Raw genomic sequence first — 21,546 nt, 5'->3', positions numbered from 1 at the left:
AGGCCACACCTGCCCGGACTCCGGGTGGGAGAGGCCGGCCCGGCCCGACTCAGCTGTGCTCTCGGCCCAGGCGGCTGCCGTTGGGCTCGGCTGGTAAGTGGGGCTGGGGGTCGGGGCGTCCTGCTCCTCGATGAGCCGCTGCCCCCAGCCCCATCCTCGGCCTGTTCCCGGCGCGCCCCACGGCAGGAGCCACATGCCGCGCGGCCTCTCGTGACCGGCTGCTCTTCCTCGGCCAACGTCTCCGAGGCTCCTCCGCGCAGCAGCCTTCACCACGTCACCCCGGTTACGGCCGAGCGACAGACACTCTGCCGTGTGGGTGCACCCCACTCGTCTGCCGGGGGACGCCGAGGTCCCTGCCGCCTCCCGGCTGCCATGAGCCACGCGCTGCACCCACACAGACACCCCCCGGCGGAGTTTCCGTGGGGACCCGTCTTCCTCTGTCTTGGGGGGCAGGGAGCCGCCCCGGCAGCGGGGACCCGGTTCCTCCACGCCTGGACCGCGAGGCTCCCTGCCCCTTTCCCTAAAGCCGCGCTGGTGGCGTCGACTCGCGTCCCCTGAGGACTGACGCCCCGGAGCGCCTTCCCGCGGGCCTGCGGGCGCTCGGCGTCTCCGCAGGAGAACCGTCCGTTCGGGCCTTTTTGCCGAGTGTCAGGAGGACGAGTCCTGGGCCCTTCCGAGGAGACGTGTGGTTTGCAGCTGTCTGCCCCCGTCTCCTGGGCGGTGGTTTCACTCTCTCCTGTGAGCTTTTTTTTCTTTTTTAAAGATTTTATTTATTTTTAGAGAGGGAAGGGAGGGAGAAAGAGAGAGAGAGAGAAAGAAAGAGAGAGATAAACATCAATGTGCGGTTGCTGGGGGTCATGGCCTGCAACCCAGGCATGTTCCCTGACTGGGAATTGAACCTGCGACACTTTGGTTCCCAGCCCGCGCTCAATCCACTGAGCTGTGCCAGCCGGGGCTTCTCCCGTGGGCCTTGACATGCAAAAGCTTTGTCTTCGTTTCTTGGGCAGCTGTGTGTTTGCTGTCATGTCCAACGACCCCGTGTGGCGAAGACTTGCCCCCATGTTTCCTCCTGAGAGCTTTGCAGGCTTAGCTCTCATGTCGAGGTTGGCCCATGTGGAGGGGTTTTCCGTATGTGGTGTGGGGGACAGGGGACCTCCTTCCGCTTGTGGACATCCGGCCGTCCCAGCCCTAGCAGGGGTAAGTCCCTGTGGTCAGCCAGCTCCCACGCTGAAGCCAGAGTGGGCGGTGCCAGGCAGGGGCCTCCTTGTGGGGCCGGAGGCTGCCCTGGATGTCCCCTTCCCACTCCTGGGGCAGCAAAGCCCTGCCCCCGCCCCTCGCCACCCACAGCGCTTGAGCCTCATGCAGGGGGCCCTAGTGAAGGGCACGGAGCAGGGGCAGGCCCATGTGGGTGCTGGGGGAGCAGCTCTCCCCGGCACGAAGGGCGCGAGGTGCCTGCAGTCCCGGCTGCTCTGGGGGCCACGGGCTCCGTGGGGCCATTGGAGCCCCGCCTGTGCCTCGGGCTGCAGGCTGGACAGGAAGCGGCCCTGCACATTGGGGCTCCCCCGGTCCCTAGGCCCTTTGGGCCCAGCGCTCAGGGCACTTATCCTCCTGGTTCCACTGCCCCATCCCATCCTGAGCTATGGGTGGGGTTGGGGGTCCTCGGGGCCCCCTGCCCAGCTAGGCTGGCCCTGGGGGCAGGGCTGGGACACAGGGAAACACGAACCAGTGGGGCCTTCACTCGGTTCGCCCCTCAGGCTGGGTCCCCTCACCTCCCTGTTTGCTGCCTGTGCCGGTGCCTCCAGGCTGCCCGAGCTGCCCTTCCAGCCTCTGTGGGAGGGTCCCGCTGCCTGCTCCTCCCTCCCCTCCTCCTGGAGGCCCCCAGCCCCGCTCTGCTGCTGCCCACAGGCCTGCCCCCACCCCGAGTCCCACAGGCACAGGGAAGGGACACTCCCTAGCTCTGGAGCAGCTGTCCACTTCATCTGTGGACGTCTGCCACCAGATCTGGGCTGAGTGAGGTGTCGCTAAGAAGCTGTGGGGTGGCCAGGCAAGGACGCAGGACGCTGTCCGTGAAAAGCTGGTGGCTAGAGCTCCACTGGGGTGTGGGGTGTGGCCCTCCCGTGGCTCAGCCTGGCCCCCAGCTTCTGCAGTCTTCTGAGGCGGGGCCCGGGACAGAGCTGTTGGCTGCACGGCTTCTGCTGGCAGGGGCCTGCTCCCGGGTGTGAGGGCATCCACGCGGTACCTGCTGACCAGGTGAGGTTCGGCACCTGTCACAGGTTGGGGACCGCTGAGGAGGCTGGCTGAGCTCAGCACCGCACACACAGACCCTCCTCAGTCAGGGACCTGGCCCTGGGCGAAAACACACTGCCCCACACTCCTGTCCAGGCCTCCAGCCCCAAACGTAGTGGCCACTTCTCCGGCCTCACTCAGACCTGTGGCCAGATGGTGCCCAACTTCTCCCTGTGGCTGTCTCTGGCCCCCAGGGCTCCTCTGCTGGCTCTCCCATGCAGCCTCAGTGCTTCCCCCCAGCTCCCCTCACCCACGCCCACCCAGCTGGAGAGTGGGACCTGGAGCTACAGCTCCCCACATGCCCCCCAATCTCAGTTCAAAGTGTCCCAGCCCCTGCCCCAAGGCGGAGGATGGGCATCTCTTCCCCAGGCCGGGCGGAGGATGGCAGCCAGGCTTTGTGGGGCAGTGGGAGTGGGCTCGGCTGTGTGCCAAGCCTCTGCACATCCCCTCCAGCCAGTGCAGAGCTCGAAGCCTTGCACGACCTTCCTGTGCCAACCGCAGCCCTTCCTCTCCATGACTCGGCACCCACTGCTCCCCAAGGGACCGCCCAGGGGCTCGGAGGGGCAGGACGCCTCCTAGGGGCAGCTGACAGCCATTGCCCATCCCTCGTCCTCACAGTGACTCCAGCTCAAGGGTGGGCTTCCACGTGGGGCTTGTGAAACTGGGAGGTGTGCAGGGTTGCCCGGGGCCTCACGGGCTCTTGGCTTCCCCCCCGTGCAGAGGCGGACATCATGGTCCCTGGGGAGTGAGGTGCATGCTGTGAGCCCCCCCAGGGAACCCCCAGGCCCCCAGTCACCTTCCCCTCACTGGCTGTCTTCTACACAGTGGGTGGGATGGTAAAGAAGGTGGGTGCCAGCCCCCTTTAAAGACAGCTGGGGGGTCTACGTGGCCAAATGCCCGCTTGGTGCCCACTGTCCGGACATCTCTCGCTGGACCCTTGGGAGACCCTGACACCTTCCACTTCCCACGCAGCCTGGCTTATTGATCTGCCTGATATTTAGTACCTCCTGGACCCCGCTCTGAAAGCTGCCTCCTACGGCAGAGCCTTTCTCAGGATTAACCGGGTTGGGACGTTTGTCCAGCACTGGCACAACCAACTTAGGGACCAGCCCTGGGCAGCCCCCAGGCCTTGGGGATGGAGAAAACAGACGGGAGGGGCCTCTGTGCCCATCGCTGCCTGGAGCCCCACAGTGCCACCTCCAGGCGGGGTGAGCTCACGTTTTGTCTTTACTTGGGGCAACCGTGTACCCCTCAGCTCCAGAGGACGCTCAGACGCTGGTGACCGGTGTCCCTACCCAGAAACTGCCTGCAAAGGTGCTTTTGTTTCTCTTTGCAACGTATGATCGAACTCATGCACAAAAGCGCACCGGCTGTGAGCGCTCACGGCAGACAAAGTCTCACAGACCAAACCTTTCAACAGCGCCCAGCCCTGAACACCTGCCCAGCCGCGCCCTGTCGCTGCCCGAGGGACGTACACCGCCCCCTGCAGCCCCTGCCGCCGCTTAGATCCGCCCTCTGGGTTCAAGACCGGCGCGCTCCGGGAGCTCCCGACCTGGAGGCGCCTCGGGCCCTCTGGTCCACCCCGCCACCCCAGACGGTCCGCGGCCCTCCTCACTCGGCTGGCCCCACTCCGAGACGGGTCGGCCGTGTGCCCCATGTTCCACCCAGCGCCCGCGCTCCGAGCCGGGAGGGGCCGGGCCGGGCTGTAGGAACCTGGAACCTGGCCCGCGTTTCCCGCCGGCGGGACTTGAGCTTTGCACCGCGCTCGCCCGGACCGCGGCGGACGGACTCGTGTCGCTATGGCGACGCGGCGGGAGCGTAGGTTGCCCAGGACCCCGCGCTCCGGGTGAGACGAGGGCGCGCGCAAGGGTCCTTCGCTCGCGGTCTCTCGTCGCTTTCCTGCAAAAGCGCGGAGAAACTCGAGACTTCGCAGTCCGCGGTGCGGGCGCCCAGAGCCGGGCCGCGGAGCCCCGCACGCCCGTCCCCTGCAGACGCTCGCCGGCTCCAGGTTTGTGCGGCCCAACCTTTGCGTCCCTGCGGCGCCCGCCCACAGGCGAGGCTGCCTGCAGGGCGGCGGTTGAAAAAGTATGTGGAACTTATTTTAAAGTGTCAGAGGCGGTACAGGGATTCGCCCCGTCCCGTTTGCCGAGGTCCCCCGACCCCCTGCGGGAGCACAGGGGGTCTGGCGGGCTGACAACGCAAACGTACAGGGAACTCGGGGAGCGCACGCTGTGGCCCGAGTCATGCCTGAGGCCGCCTGAGTCACAGCCTGGGGTGACCGATGCACGTGGAAGGCTGTTGTTACGGGCCCTGGAAGGCGCCACCGCGAGACTCCAGGAGGCGACAAGCCGACCTCGCGCCCCCAGCGTGGGCGAGCCCCGGAGACGCACCGGACCCAGCGTGTCCCAGGGTTAGGGACTGCCTCTGCTGCAGATAAAGAACTGAGATCAGCAGACACAGAGATACTAGGAAAACGGGCTCTGCTCAGCCTTTTTTCCAAAACCCTCCCCTCCCCTTTTCTTCTCAGAAAGAGGTCGCCTTGAGAGGAGAGGTTAGGAGAGGCTTTAGGGGAGGAAGCGGCGGTAAAGGCTCAGTCCTGGCCTCTCCCGAGTGCCTCTGGGGCCGACCTTTCCGGTTTCCAAACCAGTGTCCCGCGGACAGGACTCGCCGACGAGCCGCGCAGGCGACTTGACCGCCCAGGGTCCAGCCCACGGCTGTCCCCGCCCTCCTCTCCTGCGATCCGGACCAGTTCCTGGTCCGGCTTTGACTTTCACAGTCGGTTACTTTGTAGACTCCTCCTCAGCTTGGGTTTATCTGGCGGCTCCTCGTGAGTCATAATGTCAAGTTCCGCACTTTCCGTGAGAAAACCTGAACGGGGAAACTGTGTTCCTCTCCGTGCATCTCGGCAGCGGGCAGACGGTGTCACTTGGTCCCGTTACGAGCGGGTCACGTGGCCTGCGTGGGGTCTCCCGGGGTCTCCGTCAGAGTTGGTCACTTTTCCCGGGTGAATAATAGGTGCCTCGTGGGGAGAGGCCTCGAGACCGAGTCTCCGTCTGTGGCCACGCTGCTTGTCGCTGGTCTCAGCGTCCAGCCCGAGAGCGAGTGTTTTCCAACACGCGTGCGTCATAGTTGCCAAACGGTGACTTTTTCCCATTACTGTCATTCCTTCTACGTTTGTTAGCAGGGTGTCTACTGCAAGGAAGAATCTTGCTCTCCATTCTCCTGTTCATTCTGTTCGTTGTGTGGGTGTTGACAGTTTTTTCTTTTTCTTTTAAGATTTTATTTATTTATTTTTAGAGAGGGAAGGGAGGGAGAAAGAGAGAGAGAGAAACGTCAACGTGTGGTTGCTGGGGGCCGTGGCCCGCAACCCAGGCATGTGCCCTGACTGGGAATCGAACCTGCGAAGCTTTGGTTCGCAGCCCGCGCTCAGTCCACTGAGCTACTACGCCAGCCAGGATGACAGTTTTTTCTCAATTCCACGGGTTGTAATCCATCACCACCATTTATTCGGTTGCTCTGCTTGTCCGGGTTCAGGCGTGAGGCGCCCCGGCCCACTGGCTCTTGTGCTCTGCGTGGCCCCGCCTGTCTGACCCTCCCCCTCCCCCCCACCCCCCCCCCCCGCTCCACGCGCCGCTCCAGGCCCATCCGGGGCTTCTCGGGACCCGGCCTGGACTCAGGCGCTTCTCCCCAGGGTGCTGGCGCTTCTGCTGTAGAAGGTGGCACTCGGGATCACCGTCCCCTGGGCTCGTCCCCACCCACTCCCTGTGTGACAGCCACCTGTGGAGGCCGCAGCGCCACCTCGTTGCCCCACGCCCCGGCTCCCCCTGACCTTCGTGGCTGGCCTGGAGCAGCCTGGCCTGGCCCTGGTTTCCCAGAGAGCCTGGCGCCAGCGCAGGGCCCCGGCCCGACCCGTGCTGCACGCAGGTCACCCACAGCAGGTGTCACTCATGCGTGTTACCTCCTGTGTGTGTGGTGTGCTGTTTTCGACAGGTGTGTCCCTTGTGCTGCGTGTCCCATGCATGTCACTCGTGACGTGTGTGCCGCCCGGGACCCTCACGGCCGAGGGAACCCCTTGCACTGCAGGGCCCAGGGTGACCAGGCAGCAGGGTGCTGACCCGAGCCCCCGCTGCCTGCGGTGGGGACAGCGGTCGGTGTCAGCGAGGCTCCGCGGGGACCCTGTGCGAGGACAGCGAGAGTCCCTGACGGCGCCGCCCCCTCTCACTGCAGCTGCTGCGATGCCGCCGCCCCCCTCGGAGCAGGCCCTGGGCGAGCTGCTGGCCCGCAAGGAGGAGGAGTGGAGGGCGCTGCAGGCCCAGCGCACGCGACTGCAGGAGGCGGCGCTGCAGGAGGCGCAGGGCCGGCTGCAGGAGGCGCAGGGCCGGCTGCGGCGCCTGCAGGAGGACTTCGTCTACAACCTGCAGGTGCTGGAGGAGCGGGACCACGAGCTGGAGCGCTACGACGCCGCCTTCGCCCAGGCCCAGCGGCTGGAGGGCGCCCGGCAGGCCGAGGTGAGCGAGCTGAAGGTCGAGGCGGCCCGGCTGCGGCAGGCGCTGGCCAGGGAGGCCCGGCGGCGGGAGGAGCTGCAGCAGCAGCTCCAGCAGAAGGAGCAAGAGCACCGCCTGGCGCTGCGGCGGGCCCACAGGTGGGGACCCGCCCACCCCTGCCCCTGCCCCGTGCGCCGGTCCACACCCCTGCTGGCGGGCGCCCGGCCGTCCCCTCGGACGGGCCCAGAGCCAGGCTGCTGGCCCTCTGAACGGGTGTCCACACCCTGCACCGCCTCCCTGGGGTCCCGGGAATGCACGGTGGCCTTCCACCCAGGCCAGCCCCGCCCAGAGCCCGAGGGTCTCCGCCGCCTGCTGCTCACTGCAGGGCCCTCCGAGGGCCGCCAGTCTCCCCCCTCACGCCCGCCGAGCGTCCAGAACGTCCTCGAGGTGCTTTCCGTTGCTCTGCGAGTGTCTCCTCGGGTCCTTTGCCCACTCGTTCTTGTCAAATTTGGGGCATTTTCAGCCATCAGTTCCCCGGAACGCATTTCCGTCCCCCTGCTGTGTCCTGTGCCCTGGGACCCGGACGTGAGCGCTGGCACTCCTGTTGCTGCCCCATGGCCCCTCAGCCTGCGCTTTCAGCCCCTTCCCCTCTTCTCTGGTCCGGTGCCGTCCGTTGTTCTGTCCGCCAGTCCCGCCTCTTTCCTCTGTCGTCCTCACGCTGTGGTTGAGCCTGGGGCTCTCCCTCGTGTCGGCTCCCAGACGTCCTCCAGGCCCTCTGCCGTGTCCCCGCCCCACCCTCTGCGGAGGGTCCCCTCCGTTCTGAGCGGGCCCTGGATCGCCGGCTGGGGCGTGTTGACGGTGGGGCTCTCGGACCTGGGGGGCAGTGCCGGCCGCCGTCCCCTTGGCGTCGGCACCTGCCGGCCTCCTGTTCCACCCGAGCGAGTGAGCGGAGATCTCCCTGGCCCTGGGCGTGCTTCCTGGACTCCCCGGGGACAGGCGCTGAGACGAGGCTCCGCCCCCCTTCCGCGCTCTGCCGCAGGCGGTCGCCCGTCTGGGTGCAGCGAGCAGGCGGGGTGGAGGGTGTGAGCGCAGCCCCCCGGGGCTCCCCCAAGCCGCCTCTGCAGAGCAGAGCTCCGGCTCAGGCCCCTCAGGCTCACCCGGCGACTGCGTCCTTCTGGGGACGCTGGCTGAGTCGCGTCCCAACGCCGCTGTCTCCGCTCAGCGACAAGAGCAGCGAGGTCGACCGGCAGCGGGAGCAGTACGAGAAGCTGCAGTGGACGCTGGAGAGGAGGCTGGAGCAGCTCGACGGCCAGCTGGCCCTGCAGAGGCAGGTGGGGCGCGCGGCGTCGGGCCCCCGCGCGGGCCGCCCTGTCCCAAGGGTCGTCGTGTCGGCGGGGTAGGGGGACGACCGCGGGGGGGCTGCCCGGAGTCGGGGGGGGGTGAGGACGGGTGGAGGGCGGGCCTTCCGTGGTCTGTCTGCCCCGGCACCCTGCCCTGCTGGCCGCGCGCTCCGGCCGGGACAGAGCGGGCACTCCTGTGGGCCGGCCCTGCCTCGTGCCCGCTGGCGACGCAGAAACGCAGTCGGCCTCGCGCTGGTGACGACTTTTCTCTGGAGAAAGGCAGCGTGCGTGGAGGGGACCAGGCTGTGCTGCTGGGTGGGCTTGGGGTCAGGGCCCCCCGGGCAGAGCGGGGTGACGGACGGAGGAGCTCCTGCCGAGCTGCCCTGCCTGAGGGGGCGTCACCCGCGGGACGCGGTGGGCGGGGCTGACCTCTTCACTGGGGGCAGAAGGGAGCCCCGAGAACAGGACACGTGAGCCCACCTCTGCAGATGCGGAGGGTGGGGGAGCCTCAGCCCCCGTTGGCCCAGGGAGTTGGGGGCCAGTGTCGGGGGCGCAGGGGTTTCGGGGGCGGGGCTCCCAGGCCGTCGCCAGGAGGGGCTTTGCTCCAGGGGCAAGGGCTCCGGCTTTGGGCTGGGAGCAGCGTGTGCCCGGTGAGCTCAGCTGTGACTCGTGGGCTGGCCGAGGAGTTTGTTTCTTTTTTTCTGTACGATGGCTCTAGTGGCGCTTAGTTGCCTTTAATTTCATTCAAAGCAATTTGGTTAGATTGTATTGTGACAGCTGTCGTGTCAGCGTGCGTTTAAAAAAGCGTGCCAAACTTGAATTTTTGTGCAGACGTTTTAATATTGAAGGTGGAAGAAAATATGCAACATTTTCGGCAGATTGTACTTTGTTATTTCAAGAGGTAAAATGCAACTGAAGCACATAAAGAGTTTTGTGCCGAGTGTGGAGGAGGTGCTGTGGTTGATCAGACATGTCAGGAGTGGTCGGGGAGGCTCCGTGCTGGAGACCTCTCGCCGGATGACGCCCCAGGGTCGGGCGCACCCGCTCAGGTTGATAGTGGGAGCTTCCCCGCGATCAGACCGAGACGTTACTCGAGAGCGATCAGTGTTCTACCACGTGGGAGGTCACCGACACACTCAGGACGTCCCAGTCAATAAGTTAGTTATCAGTGAAACTGGAAAGTGTGTCTTTGGAGTTTGTGGGAAAAAGCCACATGGGCTTGGTGGCCCGATGAGAGCTCGTGGGCCGCGGGGCCGGGAGCGGCCAGGAGGCTGCTGAGGGGGCGGGGGGAGCGGGCAGGGTCTGGGGACGCCCAGCTGGAGGAGGCGGAGGCGACAGGGGCGGAGGACACGCTGACCGGCCGTGTGTGGACATGGGATTGGACGGGAAGGGCGTTTGCTCGGGCCGCAGGGCAGCGGGCCTCGGAGATGGGGTGGGGGCCCCCAGGAGTGGACGTAGACAAAGGGCTGTCCGGTTGGGGCCGTCCCGCTTGAGGGGAGACGTGGCCGGTGAGGGGGCTGTGGCTGCAGGGCGCCAGAGCGGGACTGGGAGGAGGGGACTCCAGGGCAAGAGGAGAGGGTGGCCAGGAGGCGGGCGTGTTTGGGGGCGGTGGGGACAGAGGGCGGTGGGCACAGCGGCACGTGGGCGGTGGGTCCTCCTGCCCAGGTGACACCCCTCGGCCCATGGTCCCAGGCCTGGGGCCGGCTGCCCCCTGGTGGCCGCAGCCTGCAGCGCAGGAGCAGAAACCTGCCGCTTCGTGGCCGTGTGCTGAGGGCGGGCACCAGGGCTGTCTGCTCCGGCTCCAGGGACAGTCACTGCTGTGACCCCTGGCGCTCGCTGCTTCTGGCTCTCATGGGGTACAGCAGCAAAGCACAGGTTTCCGGTTGCCGGTCTGTGCAGGGCCTCTGAGGCCCCTCTCAACCCCCGGGAGAGGCAGCCGGCTTTCCCAACGGGCGGGCAGGCGGGCTCCCTGCGCCCCCTCCCCAGACTCCGTGGCTCCATGGCCCCAGCCACTGGGCTGACAGCCCGCTTATGGGGTGGGGGGCTCTGGACTGTCCTCCCGATGGGCCCTCTGGGGGGCTCTGGGAGGGGCCCCAGCTCCGAGCAGAAAGTGTCGGCACTGAGCGTGCACTGCAGGCCCGTCGGTGCCACCGGCTCGCGAGCGCTGGTCTCCTCGGGGCCCTGCCCCACTCACCCCGAGCCCCCCCCCCCCCCCGCCCCAGGAGCTGCTGCTGGAGTTTGAATCCGAAACGCAGAAGCAGGAGCAGGCCTTCCGGCTGCAGGCGGACAGCATGAGCAGCGTGGTCTTGGCACATGAGCTCAAGGTAGCGGGCGTATCCCCCAGGCCGGGGCCTGCGCTGGGGGGCGGGTCCCCACGAGGCCACCTCCTCTGCAGGAGCGCGGCGCTGCCAGGGCTTGGGGTGGGGGGCGCACACGCCTGGCCTCTGGCTCCAAGATGGGGTCTGGTCTGCAGGGGAGGCAGAAGTCGGGGCAGCACCCGCCCTGCCCAGCGGCCCTGTGGGGGCCCAGCCCCTCTCGGTCCCCTGGGCCTTGCCTGCCTTTCTGAGCAAGTCCCTGGGCCACTCCCCCCAGAGCAGTGCTGCCCAGACCTCGAGGCTGGGGCTGCCCACAAGGGACCCTCACCAGGGCGCCGGGGGAGAAGGGAGGGGCGCGTGGGGGTCACCCTGTGCTCCGCAGTGTCAGGGCACGCGGTCAGGGGAGGGGCTGCAGGGTGGGGGGCTGTGCAGACCCTGTCCCCCTCTGCTGTGGGGGTAGGTCACAGACTCTGGACGCCGGCTGCCCGCCCCTTGCCCCCTCCACCCACTCCCCAGGCCTCACAACCTACACCCGCTGCCGATTCGGGCAGCAGCCATCAGCCCCCCACACCCCCCCACGAAGAAAGGTTGTTTAAAACGTGAGTGCGTGGTCAGGGTCTGGGCCACATTCTCTCAGCCCCCGCCCGCACGTGTGAGCCCGGATTTAAATACTGTTCACAGCACGTGCCAGGCGACGGGGCAGGTCGTGGGGCCGCTGGGGCCACGGGCTGGGTCACGCCGGCCCCACTGGGGGTGCCCTGCCGCCGGCGGGGCCGTGTGAGGACACCATCCCCCTGTCTCCCAGGTGAAGCTTCTGAACGAGGAGCTGGGGGCCCAGCGGGAGGCTGGCGCCCAGGTGGCCGAGTCCCTGCGGAGCGCGCAGGCCGCCAACTCGGAGCTGGAGGACAGGCTGCAGCGGGCCACCTGGGAGCTCCGGGACCTCGCCGCCGTGAAGGACGCCCGGTGCGGGTCCCTCCCGCGTCCTCTCTGGGGGGGCGCCCCGCCGCCCGTGGGGACCCTGTCTGGAGCGGGTGCGGGCCCTGGTCGCAGGCCGGCTCTGCGCCAACACCTGGTGGTTTTCAGGATAAAGGAGCTGGAGGACAGACTTCAGTCCGCGCAGCTGACCCGGGAGAAGGAGGAGGAGACGTTCAGGAGGAAGTGAGTACCTCTGGCTCCCGGTGCCGATGGCATGGACGGGGCACACGGGCCCTTGGCCTCCACGGCCCGGCCCTGCTGGCAGTGCTGGGACGCAGTCCGCCCGGGGCCTTGGCCCGAGAGGCTGCAGAAGCACCGTCCCTCCCAGTCTGTGTTCAAGGCTACATCCAGAACCTCCTACGCTGTAAACTGAAACGTGACAGTGAACGCGATTTCCAGCACGCGGCGAATACTGCCATCGGGAGCTACGACGGCTCAGTGACGCCAGTGTGTGCGTGTGTGCCGAAACGCCACGGCAACACCACGCCCACCGCTGCCTGCAGTCAGAGTGCTGGCCGCCCAGGGCCGCTCCTCTCCCTCTGGGGCCCCTCCCGCGGCCCCACCCCGCCCTCCGCAGTGCTGCCTGGACAGAGTGCGCTGCCCTGCAGAGGGCGCCTGTGAGCCCGCACGCGGGGAAGTGGAGCTCGCGGCGGCCACCGGTTCCACGTTCAGACGTTGTGAGGATTATGAGCGTGGACTCGACCGAACAGCAGCACGAGCGGCAAAGCCAGTGTCGTTGACGGACTGTCACGTGCACTCAGGACCGAGCGGCTCTGCTGCCGGGACAAGGGCCCCCCGTCCGAGGCCCCCGAGCCCCCACCAGGACCTGCTGGGCACCGGCAGCTCCACGTGGGCCGAGCGCCTCCCAGGTCACGCGCTGAGCCCCCTGCTGGCCGCCCCCGAGAGTGACGTTGGGACGTCTGCTGGGCCGTCTGCTGGCCCGGCCGCTGCAGAAGCGCCTGCAGCCCAGAGGCTGGAGGCCGGGCAGTGCCTGCTGGCACAGGGGCTGCCCCCAGTGGGCAGCCTCATCCACCCTGGCAGCTTCCCGCGTTCAGGCGGAAGGCTCCGGGAAGACGTGCCCATGACTGTTGCGGGTGCCCGCCTCCTTAGCGGGACCGGGACCCCGGGGCGCGGAGAGGGGAGGACGCCCCACGCCGAGGCACAGTGCACTCGCACGGCACAGTGGCTGCACAGTACACGCTTCTGTTTCCTCTCGGCCCTCAGTTCCCCGGACCCTCTGACCCGAGGACTCGGGCCGGACAGGGGTTCACACCCTGGGAGCCACCTCCTGCAGGGCCTGGGGCTGGGGCAGCTCAGATGCCCCCGTGTGCGTTTGCGGCGGGCTGTCGGGCACGCCTCGGGTGACGAGTGCCCACAACCTCGGAGGAGGCGAGTTCAGTGCGCAGGTGCCGGACCACCAACTCCCCGCCCGTGAGCACCGCCAGCCCGGTGCCACGCCTGGGACGGCCCCTGAGCTGCAGCTCGGGTGACACGCATGTGCGTGTCCTCGGCCGGAGGCCTGGTGTTCGCCTTTGCAGACGGACAGTGGGCCTGCCGTGCAGCCCAGAAAACCTCTGTCCGTCCCTCCCGCCCTGTGGGCGTGACTTTCCCAGGACTCGGTGCCGGAGGAGGCAGGGGTGGGCGGGTGAGGGGGCACAGGGCACTGGGCTCCGGCGCGTCCTGGACACTGACCCTGGAACGGCGCCGGCGGACCCGAGAGGAGCCACGGGAAGCGCGGTTTTCAGGGCTTTTCGCTTCTGTCGGGATGAAATAAAACACAGGTCGTGAGCGTCACCTGCCAGGCGCGGCGGCACGCACGGCAGCCTGGTGTGTGCTCCAGCTGGACGTCTCCTGGTGGCCGAGTCCCTCAGCGCGTGCCCTGGGCCGTGCAGGGCGGGCCTCCCCCGGGAGCGGAGCTGGGCCCGAGTGGGGGGGACTCCAGGGGCGCCCACAGCACTTTGCTGTCAGGGGTCGCGGCAATGCTGCCGGGGTCGTCGCCAGTGCGCTGGACGGAAGGGTCTGCCTCACCTCTCCCTGCTGCAGGGCTGCTGGCCCCGGGGGCCGGCCTGCGGCTGGTGCCTCCAGCTGCTCAGCCCCAGCTCTGCGGCGGTGGTGGGCAAAGGAGCGGTATCCCACCCCACGGCGACGCCCGCACAGCCCCCACCCCGCACAACTGGGCGTGCAGTGCAGCAGGCCCTGCGTGAGCCCTGCGGCCCCGCTGTCTTCCAGGCACGAGGAGCTGGACCGCACCGCCCGGGAAAGGGACGCGGTGCTGGCGTCGGTGAAGGACGCCCACGCGGAGCAGCTGCGGGCGCTGGAGGCGCGGGTCCTCGAGCTGCAGGCCCAGTGCGAGGCGCTGGAGCTGCAGGCCCGCCGGGCGGAGTGGAGGCAGGCGGACGCGCTGCGGGAGAAGGACGCCGCCATCACCAGGTGAGCGCGGCCGCGCCACGTGGGAGGCGCATGCGCACTGACGGGGAGGGCGTCAGCCGCGCCCGGGAGGCAGCCGGCGCGGCCGCGGTGCTCGGGAGCCCGTGCAGCCCGCGGGCGCCGTGCCGGGTCCCCATGGGCCCGGCGTGAACGTTGCTGAAGCTCTTCCTCTCGGGGAAGAGTCCCAATTTCTGGAGATTTCACCAGGGAACCAACGGGCTGTTTAGACCCTCGTTTACTGTTCAGTTTGAAAACACGCGCCGAACGCCTCCACGTCGAGGGGCGGGGCCAGGCGAGCGGGCGGGCCCTCGAGCGCCCGAGCACCCGGGGCTCATCGTCCCCCGCTGGCCTGGCAGGGCCGGCTCGTCCTGTGGCAGCGGCTGGGCCTGTGGCCCCAGGCCCCTGGGAAGGGCCGTCTGCTGCTGCTGCTCGTGCAGACACAGGAGGGCGGGAGCGACACTGGCCTGCTGTGCCCGCCCCCCAGGGCTGCGCCCTGGTCGGTGTCTGTGCTGGGCGCGTGCGCGAGGCCTTGCACGGGAGAATCGGCGCACACTCACCGCTGCCTTCCCGCCCAGACTCCGGGAGGAGGCGTCCACGCTGAGGTCTGACTGGGACGCCCAGGTCGCCCAGCTGTCCAAGGAGATGACCTCCAGAGACCTGCGGGTCCAGTCGCTGCAGCAGGAGGAGGCGGAGCTCCAGGCGCAGCTGGCCCGGTGCCAGCAGGACATCGGCAGGTGATTGTCCCCTGGGCGCTGGGCGCTGACCTGGGCCCAGAGCCCCTGGTTCGCAGCCCGCTGGGAAGGGGGCAAGGGCAGAGACAGAAGTGGGGTTTCCTGGGCTGTCTTTCCGGCGTCAGCTTTGTGGGTGCCTGTGCGTGTCCGCGGCACTTTCTGGGCGTCTCCTTCGGGTTTCCCTCGAGGCCGTTGGAGGGCCCGGGGGCAGGGTCTCGGGTGACCGGCTTCAGACCATCCCCCTTTCCAAAGAAACACAAGCGTCTAACGCTAGAAACTCGCTTTCAGTCGCTGCTCAGTTGCAGCCCACACGTTTTGATGTTCCCTAATTTCCTTGTGATTTCTCCTCCGGCCCATGGGTCACTGTGGACCCAGGAGGCATGTGGCCGAACTCCCCGTGGTTCTGAGGTTTCCAGACACCGTTTAGTTGTCCATTTCTCGCCCAGGGCTGATCTGGGCGGAGAGCGCATCCATGTCCAGCTGTCCTCCCGACCGGCGGCTGGTCTGCAGCGACCTGGCTGTCACGCGGCGGGCAGGGTGTGAGCGGGTGTGAGTCCCGGGCCGTCTGTGCATGTGTCCCCGTGTGTCTGCGCAGTGACGTCCCCGCAGCGTCTGACGTGCCGCTCAGGCCTCGAGTTTCCGCTTCAGGCCTTTCGCTGTTGGTCCTCCCCTCACCATGCGCACGGCTGCCTCCGGCGACCCTGAAGCGTGCTTTCGGCCGATTCCGGCATCACTGTCTCTGGCCGCTGCTGAGCTGCGGGCCTCTGCGGCTGCATCTTTGCCTCCTTGAGGGGCTGCCGGTGGCCCCTCTGGGTCTCAGCCCGTCCGTGTGACCTCGCTGCTGCTCTGGGACCACAGCTGCGGACTGGGCGTCATTTGTCTGCGCCCACTGGTCTCCCGGGCTCCTGGAACGGCTTGGCCGGGTCACCCCTCGGGGCCCCAGGAGGCTGGCCCTGCCGGCTGCCCTCGCCGACTTCCTGCAGGCTGGTGGGCAGGCTGCGGGGTCACTCCACACCGCCAGCCCCTGGAGTGGCTATCCTCCCCGTGCCCTGCCCGGCCCTCACTCGGCGGGAGGCTGCGCTGCGTGCGGGCCGGTGTCTGCACAGCCCCTCCAGCCCTCGGCCCGGCACCTGGGGGTGATCCCACCCGGGCACGGGTCTCTCCCGGAGCTCGCTTCCTGCTGCATCTCCTCGCTGGCTTGTTCCCTCCGCTCCGGTCTCTCCAGCCCCCTGCTGGGCGGGTGTGTCCTCCGCTCCAGGGGGCTCTCTCTTCCGACTCTCTGGCTCCCGGCTGCACCCAGGCTGCGTCCACGGCGCTCCTCCGGTGGCGGTGCATTCCCGAGCTCTGGGGTTTGGTCCCAGCTGAGGCCCCGCCCCCTTCCTCCTGCGCGCTGGCTCTCCTCTCGCTTGAGTCCGGCCGTGTCTTTCCCAGGCTCGGTGTTCTCGGTGCTGGGAGGCCCCTGGCCTGTGGCTGGCCGCCGTGCCCATTCCTGTCCGAGGTGTGTGTCTCCTCCACGTCCCAACGCAGAAACCCCTCAGCCGCCAGCCACGAGCAGGCCGGTGTCCGCACGCATGGGGGCAGGCTGGCCCGGCGCAGGCGGGAGGGGGTGGCCGCAGCCCTGGGCGGCCATCTCCCCGGCATGCCGCCCAGCAGGCCCAGAGGACAGGCGACACCAGTGACTCTGACGCCCGCAGGTACCAGCGGCAGCTGGCCCTGGCCGCGGAGAGGGAGCAGAGCCTGGAACGCGACAAGGCGCAGCTGGGCCTGGACTGGCAGCGGCGCTGTGCTGGCCTGGAGAGGGACCACTACCGCCAGTCCGAGGAGCTGATCCAGGGGCTGACCTCGGCCCGGGAGCAGGTGAGCGCCCCCAGCCCCGCCGTGGGCCGCGCGCTCCGTGGAGGCTGGGTCTGGGCCCCTTACCCTTTGATGTGGAAACGCGATCCTCGCGAAGCGCTTCCACCTGAGACGGCCCCCGCTGTCCTGACCCGCATGCCCCTGCCCGGCCACAAGCCTCTCACGGTGTGTCCTTAGCTGTGTCTCCGACTGGCCGGTCGGGACAGTGTCCAGGTCCCTGTGCAGCAGGTCCGGGCAGCCGTGGAGAGGGGGGATGAGGGAGGGGCCACACCTGGAGCCCCAGCGCCTGCCCGGAGTGCTGGGGCGCGGTCACCCTGCATCGCCAGAGGGAGTCCTGCCCCCCCCCGCCCCCCCTGAGGTGAGCGCGCCCCACCCCCCTCAGGCTGCTGCCAAGCTCCAGGAGGCGGAGCGTAAGCTGCGGGAGCAGGAGGCGGTGCTGCAGGCCGTGACCCTCGAGAGAGACCAGGCCCTGCAGGCCCTGAGGACCCACGGGCTCCTCCCTGAGCAGGAGCTCCAGGTGAGTGCCCCCACCTCCCCGCCCTCCCCCCACGTCTCTCCTGGCCGCTGGTCGTCCCCCCACCCCCCTACCCCCGCCGCGTGCTCAGGGGTGAGCACCCGCTGCCTGTCTGCGTCCGCCAGCTTCTCTCCGGCCGCGTCCGATCTGCTCTCCGACCCTCCCGTCTGGTCGGCCTTGTGTTCAGAGGGTCTGTCTGGTTGGATCTCCTCCGCGCGGGCCGTGTGGTCCCTTTCAGAGGTCTCCCGTCTCTGCTCCTCTCCTGCTCCGGGTTCTCCCCGAGCCCTGAGCCTCTGTGCAGCGGGGACACTGCCGCCCCCGCCCCCCCGGCGGCGCCCAGCGCCCTGCCCCCAGCCCCTCCCCGGGCAGCGCCTGCCCTCTCGCCGGACTCTGTCCGTCCGCGTGTCTCCACACCGCGGCCGTCGCCGGTGTCTCAGGGGGCACGCGCCAGCACGCTTCCACACAGACACGGCGGCTCCCGTGGGCGCGGCCCTGGGGCGGTGCCGCCCGGCCGGAGCGCCGGTGCTCGCGGCTCCCTCTCTCCACGTCCTCGCCGGCACCGGTCCCCGTCTGCGTCGCTGTCGCAGGCACCTGGCAGGAGACTGAGGGCCTGTTCACTGAAAAGGAGAGTCCCCAAGTTTCTCAGTAGAAGTTACGTCTGAAAAGTGTCACCACCTGGTGACACAGAGAAGAAAGGTCGTCTGTGCCTCCGTCAGCGCAGGCGGGACCCCTGCGCCGGGCGACTCGAGGACCGAGGAGGGGCGGGGGGGGGGGGAGCGGGGCCCAGAGGGCGGCGCGGCCGAGGCCATCTCCCGGCCTTGACCTTTGTCTTTGGCGCGTGTCCGGCAGGTGCTCCTAGGGCGCCGGGGGGAAGAAGCCGGCGCCCCAGGCTTCCCATCGGGGCAGATCCAGCAGCTGCAGCAGCAGAACGCGAGCCTGCGGGACGCCGTCGCCCGCATGAGGACCGAGATGGAGGCTCTGAGCCAGCAGGTGCTGCCCCCCGCCCAGCCGGCTGGGGGCAGAGCCCCGGGCCCGGCACCGCAGCCGGACCTGCAGTCGGATGCACACAGCCGGACACGCAGCCGGGCGCACAGCCAGTCGCGCAGCCTGATGCACAGGCCGCCGCCCCTGGTGAGCGAGGGGCCGGGACGGTGCTCCCCTGGGCCCCTCAGGTTTCTCCAGAGCTCGGGACCAAGCACCCCAGTCACAAACCGCGTTGGAGTCGGATGGCTGCCGTCCCCCAGGGCTGGGGCCCGGGGGCGGGGCGCAGTTTCACACGTGGGTGGAAAGTGCAAGGGGAAGTGAAGGGTGCCCGACACACTTAAAAGCCAGAGTGAGACTCGGGCCGGGCTGGGCTGGCCCACCCCTGGTGGACGGCAGGCCTGGCCTGGGGAGGGTGCCCGGCGGGGCGCGGCCGGCCCCCCGCCCGCAGGGGCAGAAGGGGTCCCGCTGCGGAGGCAGTTGCGCTGAAGGCTCCACCGCTGCGTCTGTGACCGAAGCTCGCGGGGGTGCGGGAGGCATGCCCTCTCCTGAGGGCTGAGCCCCGGCTGAGCCGGGCGGGCTGGCGCCCAGACGCGGCACTCCAGCGGCCCAGGGGGGCGTGGCCCACCGGCACCGGGACTCGGGGTGGCAGATGGGGCAGCGAGGGGAGCAGCCCCAGCCCCTGGAGCCCTGCTGACGGCAGGACATCCGTCCCTCCGTCCCTCCGTCCCTCCGCCCCTGCACGCACGTGCCTACCGGGTTGCCCATCTTATTTGGCAGATTATGTTCTGGCCCTCGAAGCAGAAATACGAAACCTCAAGTGCAAGTTCGACACGCTGGAAGAACAGCTGGGAGATGTGCCGGAGCCTCCGAAGGCGCCCTCGCCCCAGAGCGACCACAGCCCGCCCGGCCTCCCTCCCGCAGCCGAGGCCTCCGGTGAGCCTCCCGTCTGGGGCGCCCGCCCGTCCCCCCGTCCTCCGTGCCGTGGGCCAGGCCGCCGGCTCCTGGTCAGTGCATGTGTGTCGACCTTTGCGACCGCCCCCCGTTGGGCCTGAGGTGGCATCTCTCGGGCAGCGTGCGTGTTCGCCTGCACTGTGCTCGTTTCTGCCTGAGGCCGCGCCCGGCTGCGGGGTGGGGGTGGGGGTGGGGGTGGGGGGCGCTGGGCGTGGGGCTCCCCAACCTCAGCCGACGCCGTGAGGAACGCCTTTCCGGGGACCAGCGTGGGTCTGGGGGCCTCCGGCCGCACGCTCGCTCTGCCTCCCGCCTCTCGCGGCGGCTTTGTCCGCGTGTCTGCTCTGCGGGCGGCCCCTCTCCCCCTTTCCCCTGAGTGGGTGTCGGCGCCCGGGGTGGCCAGCCTCCCTCCCTCGTGGACCAAGCCTCTGGCTGTGGGCGTCTCTGGGGGGCGGCTGTGTTTGCGGAGCTCCGTCCCCAGGGTCTGCAGGACACAGTTGAGGACAGTGTCCGACGCCCCCTGTGCTTCCTGGGCCCGTGGCCGCGCGGCGTCTGTCTGAACCCCGCTCGGACGAAGAGGCTCGGGGGTGGGTGTCTTCCTGCAGGGGCCCTGCTTCCTGTGCACGAGGGGGAGAAGACTCCACCCCAAACACGCTCCGTCCCCGCGGGGCCCCCCCCGCCCGTGGTCGCGTCAGGGGCCAGCGGTGACGGGGCGTCCTCGGGGGAGGCAGAGGCAGAGAAGCACACACCTGCCCCGGATGACTCGGGCCCTACGGCGTAGGGATCGGGCCTGACGGGTCTCTCTCCGCACAGGGGACGCTGCGCCCCCCGACAGCGTCGCCGTGGGGCTGGCGCTCAGGCGGCTGGGCGACAGGACGCGTCTGCTGAACCTGCTGGTGGCCCGGCTGCGGCAGAAGGTACGGCCCCCGCAGGCTGTGCGGGTCTCTGACGGGGGGGGGGCGTCCCCGGGAGGGTGGCTGCCAAGTGAACACTGTGCCAAGCCCTTCGTGCCGCATGGCGTCTCCGCGCCCGCGTCCCTCCCAGGAGGCAGTGCCCGTGGCCCCACGAACAGTCGGGAGGGCACTCGAGCCCACGCCCACCACAGCAGGGAGGGGCTCACACGTGGGGCCTCACAGCTGCCGCGCTTCCCAGGCGCCGTCCCAGGTGCCCGGCGCACGCCCACGACCGCCCGGGGACGGGCGCTGCCTGCGGGACCGCGGTTTTGTCCTGGAGCTCACAGGCTGCTCGGTCTTCCGGGGAGAGGGACCCCCTCCACCTCGAAGTGGTTTTGTTTACTTCTTATCTATTTATTTTTTTAAGGTTTTATTTATTTTAGAGAGAGGGAAGGGAGGGAGAAAGAGAGGCAGAGAAACATCAACGTGTGGTTGCCTCTCCCGCGCCCCCTGCTGGGGACCCAGCCCACAACCCAGGCATGTGCCCTGACTGGGGATCGAACCACCGACCCTTCGGTTTGCAGGCCGGCACTCAGCCTGCTGAGCCGCACCAGCCAGGGTGGGTTTATTTTTTAATTAGCAGTGTCCCCCAGCCATCAGGTTCTCTAGTGTGTGCGTGGCAGACGTGAGGGCTCCACGTCAGGGTCCCTGTGTCTGACCCTGCCGAGGGCGCGACGGGGAGAGGGTCAGGGGTCTTCCCAGGGGCCTGTCCGTGTCCCTCCGGACGGCGGGAGGGCGGCAGGCGTGGGGCAGGGCAGGGAGGCCACCCGGGCCCCGCCCACACCGCCGCCTGCCGTCCCCAGCCTTCCTCCCAGGCCTGCTCCCAGCCCCCCACCCCCTTTCAGAGCGGAGCCCCCCGTCCCGTGCCCGAAGATGTCCTCCCCGGGCCTGTGTTCCCGAGACACTTTCCCGCACCCCCCGGGCTCCACTGGGGGCTTCAGTCCCCGCTCCGTCCGGATGCCTCCCAGAAGGCTCTACCCCAGGTGCCCCCCTGCCCGTGCAGACGGAGGCGGGTCCCCTGGGTCCAGTCCAGGTGGGCTGGAGGGCAGTGGTGCTGTTCTCCGGGGTTGAGCACCTCAAACAAAGTGAGAGGAGACCCTGAGAGCCGTGTGTCCCTTCTGATTTTCCGGAACTTTCCACCACTGCCCCCTGCTGCTCTGTCCCCCAGCCCCGTCCACGGTGGCCGCCTCCTCCCTAACGCTGCCTCCCACGGCCCCCAGGCCCTGCAGGAGCCCCGGGAGGTGGGCGCCACCCAGTGCGCCCTCCCCCACGCGGCAGACCAGGTGCAGCTGGAGGCGCTGGAGCTGCAGAGGCAGGTGGCTGAGCTGCAGAGGCACCTGGGGATGGCGGAACCGAGCCGCTGTGTGGCCCTCGGGAGACAGGTGGGTGCCCTGCACCGGCCTCGGATGCACCCCAGCTGCTGGCCGTCCTGGGTCCTGCTGCAGGGGCGCCCTGGGGGCCGCCCTCGCAGTGGCCGGCAGAGCCCGGCCTGGGGCTGCCCCCCGCAGCCCCCTGCCGTCTCCCTCCCCCTTCCCCGCCGCCTCTCTCGCCCGCTCTCCCTCTCTGCGGGTGTGCTGCCCCAGGGCCGGGGCCGGCCTGCTCCTCCCGGCCTTCTCGACCTGCCCCTCGGGTCGGGAGCCAGGCTCAGGGCTCCTGCACCTGTGCCAGGGCCGGGCTCTGTCCTCCCGGAGGCCCTGTGGGGCCTTGAAGCCGTGTGCTGACTCGGGGTCTCCTT

General features: G+C 68.9%; 1 protein-coding gene across 1 annotated transcript in view; it reads left to right on the top strand.

Moving 5' to 3' along the window:
• The first annotated feature begins 4,076 nt into the window (after positions 1–4,076).
• Positions 4,077–21,546, top strand: part of CCDC57 (coiled-coil domain containing 57) — a 37,556-nt gene continuing 20,086 nt past the window's right edge. Inside the window, exons 1-16 of the mRNA XM_045836765.1 lie at positions 4,077–4,294; positions 6,514–6,928; positions 7,993–8,101; positions 10,333–10,434; positions 11,231–11,388; positions 11,509–11,583; positions 13,630–13,830; positions 14,403–14,561; positions 16,253–16,415; positions 16,795–16,929; positions 17,776–18,057; positions 18,359–18,434; positions 18,688–18,843; positions 19,236–19,445; positions 19,672–19,775; positions 21,032–21,193. Coding sequence (XP_045692721.1) covers positions 6,522–6,928; positions 7,993–8,101; positions 10,333–10,434; positions 11,231–11,388; positions 11,509–11,583; positions 13,630–13,830; positions 14,403–14,561; positions 16,253–16,415; positions 16,795–16,929; positions 17,776–18,057; positions 18,359–18,434; positions 18,688–18,843; positions 19,236–19,445; positions 19,672–19,775; positions 21,032–21,193 — 2,499 coding nt within the window. The 5' untranslated portion in view covers positions 4,077–4,294; positions 6,514–6,521. The remainder of the gene's footprint in view (positions 4,295–6,513; positions 6,929–7,992; positions 8,102–10,332; positions 10,435–11,230; positions 11,389–11,508; positions 11,584–13,629; positions 13,831–14,402; positions 14,562–16,252; positions 16,416–16,794; positions 16,930–17,775; positions 18,058–18,358; positions 18,435–18,687; positions 18,844–19,235; positions 19,446–19,671; positions 19,776–21,031; positions 21,194–21,546) is intronic.

This window comes from Phyllostomus hastatus, unplaced genomic scaffold (genome assembly GCF_019186645.2).
Source record: "Phyllostomus hastatus isolate PE091 unplaced genomic scaffold, TTU_PhHast_1.1 phas_contig_210, whole genome shotgun sequence".
In the NCBI taxonomy this organism is placed as follows: domain Eukaryota; kingdom Metazoa; phylum Chordata; class Mammalia; order Chiroptera; family Phyllostomidae; genus Phyllostomus; species Phyllostomus hastatus.
The sequence above is the reverse complement of the archived record's forward strand: the minus strand, read 5'-3'. Positions and strand labels throughout refer to the sequence as shown.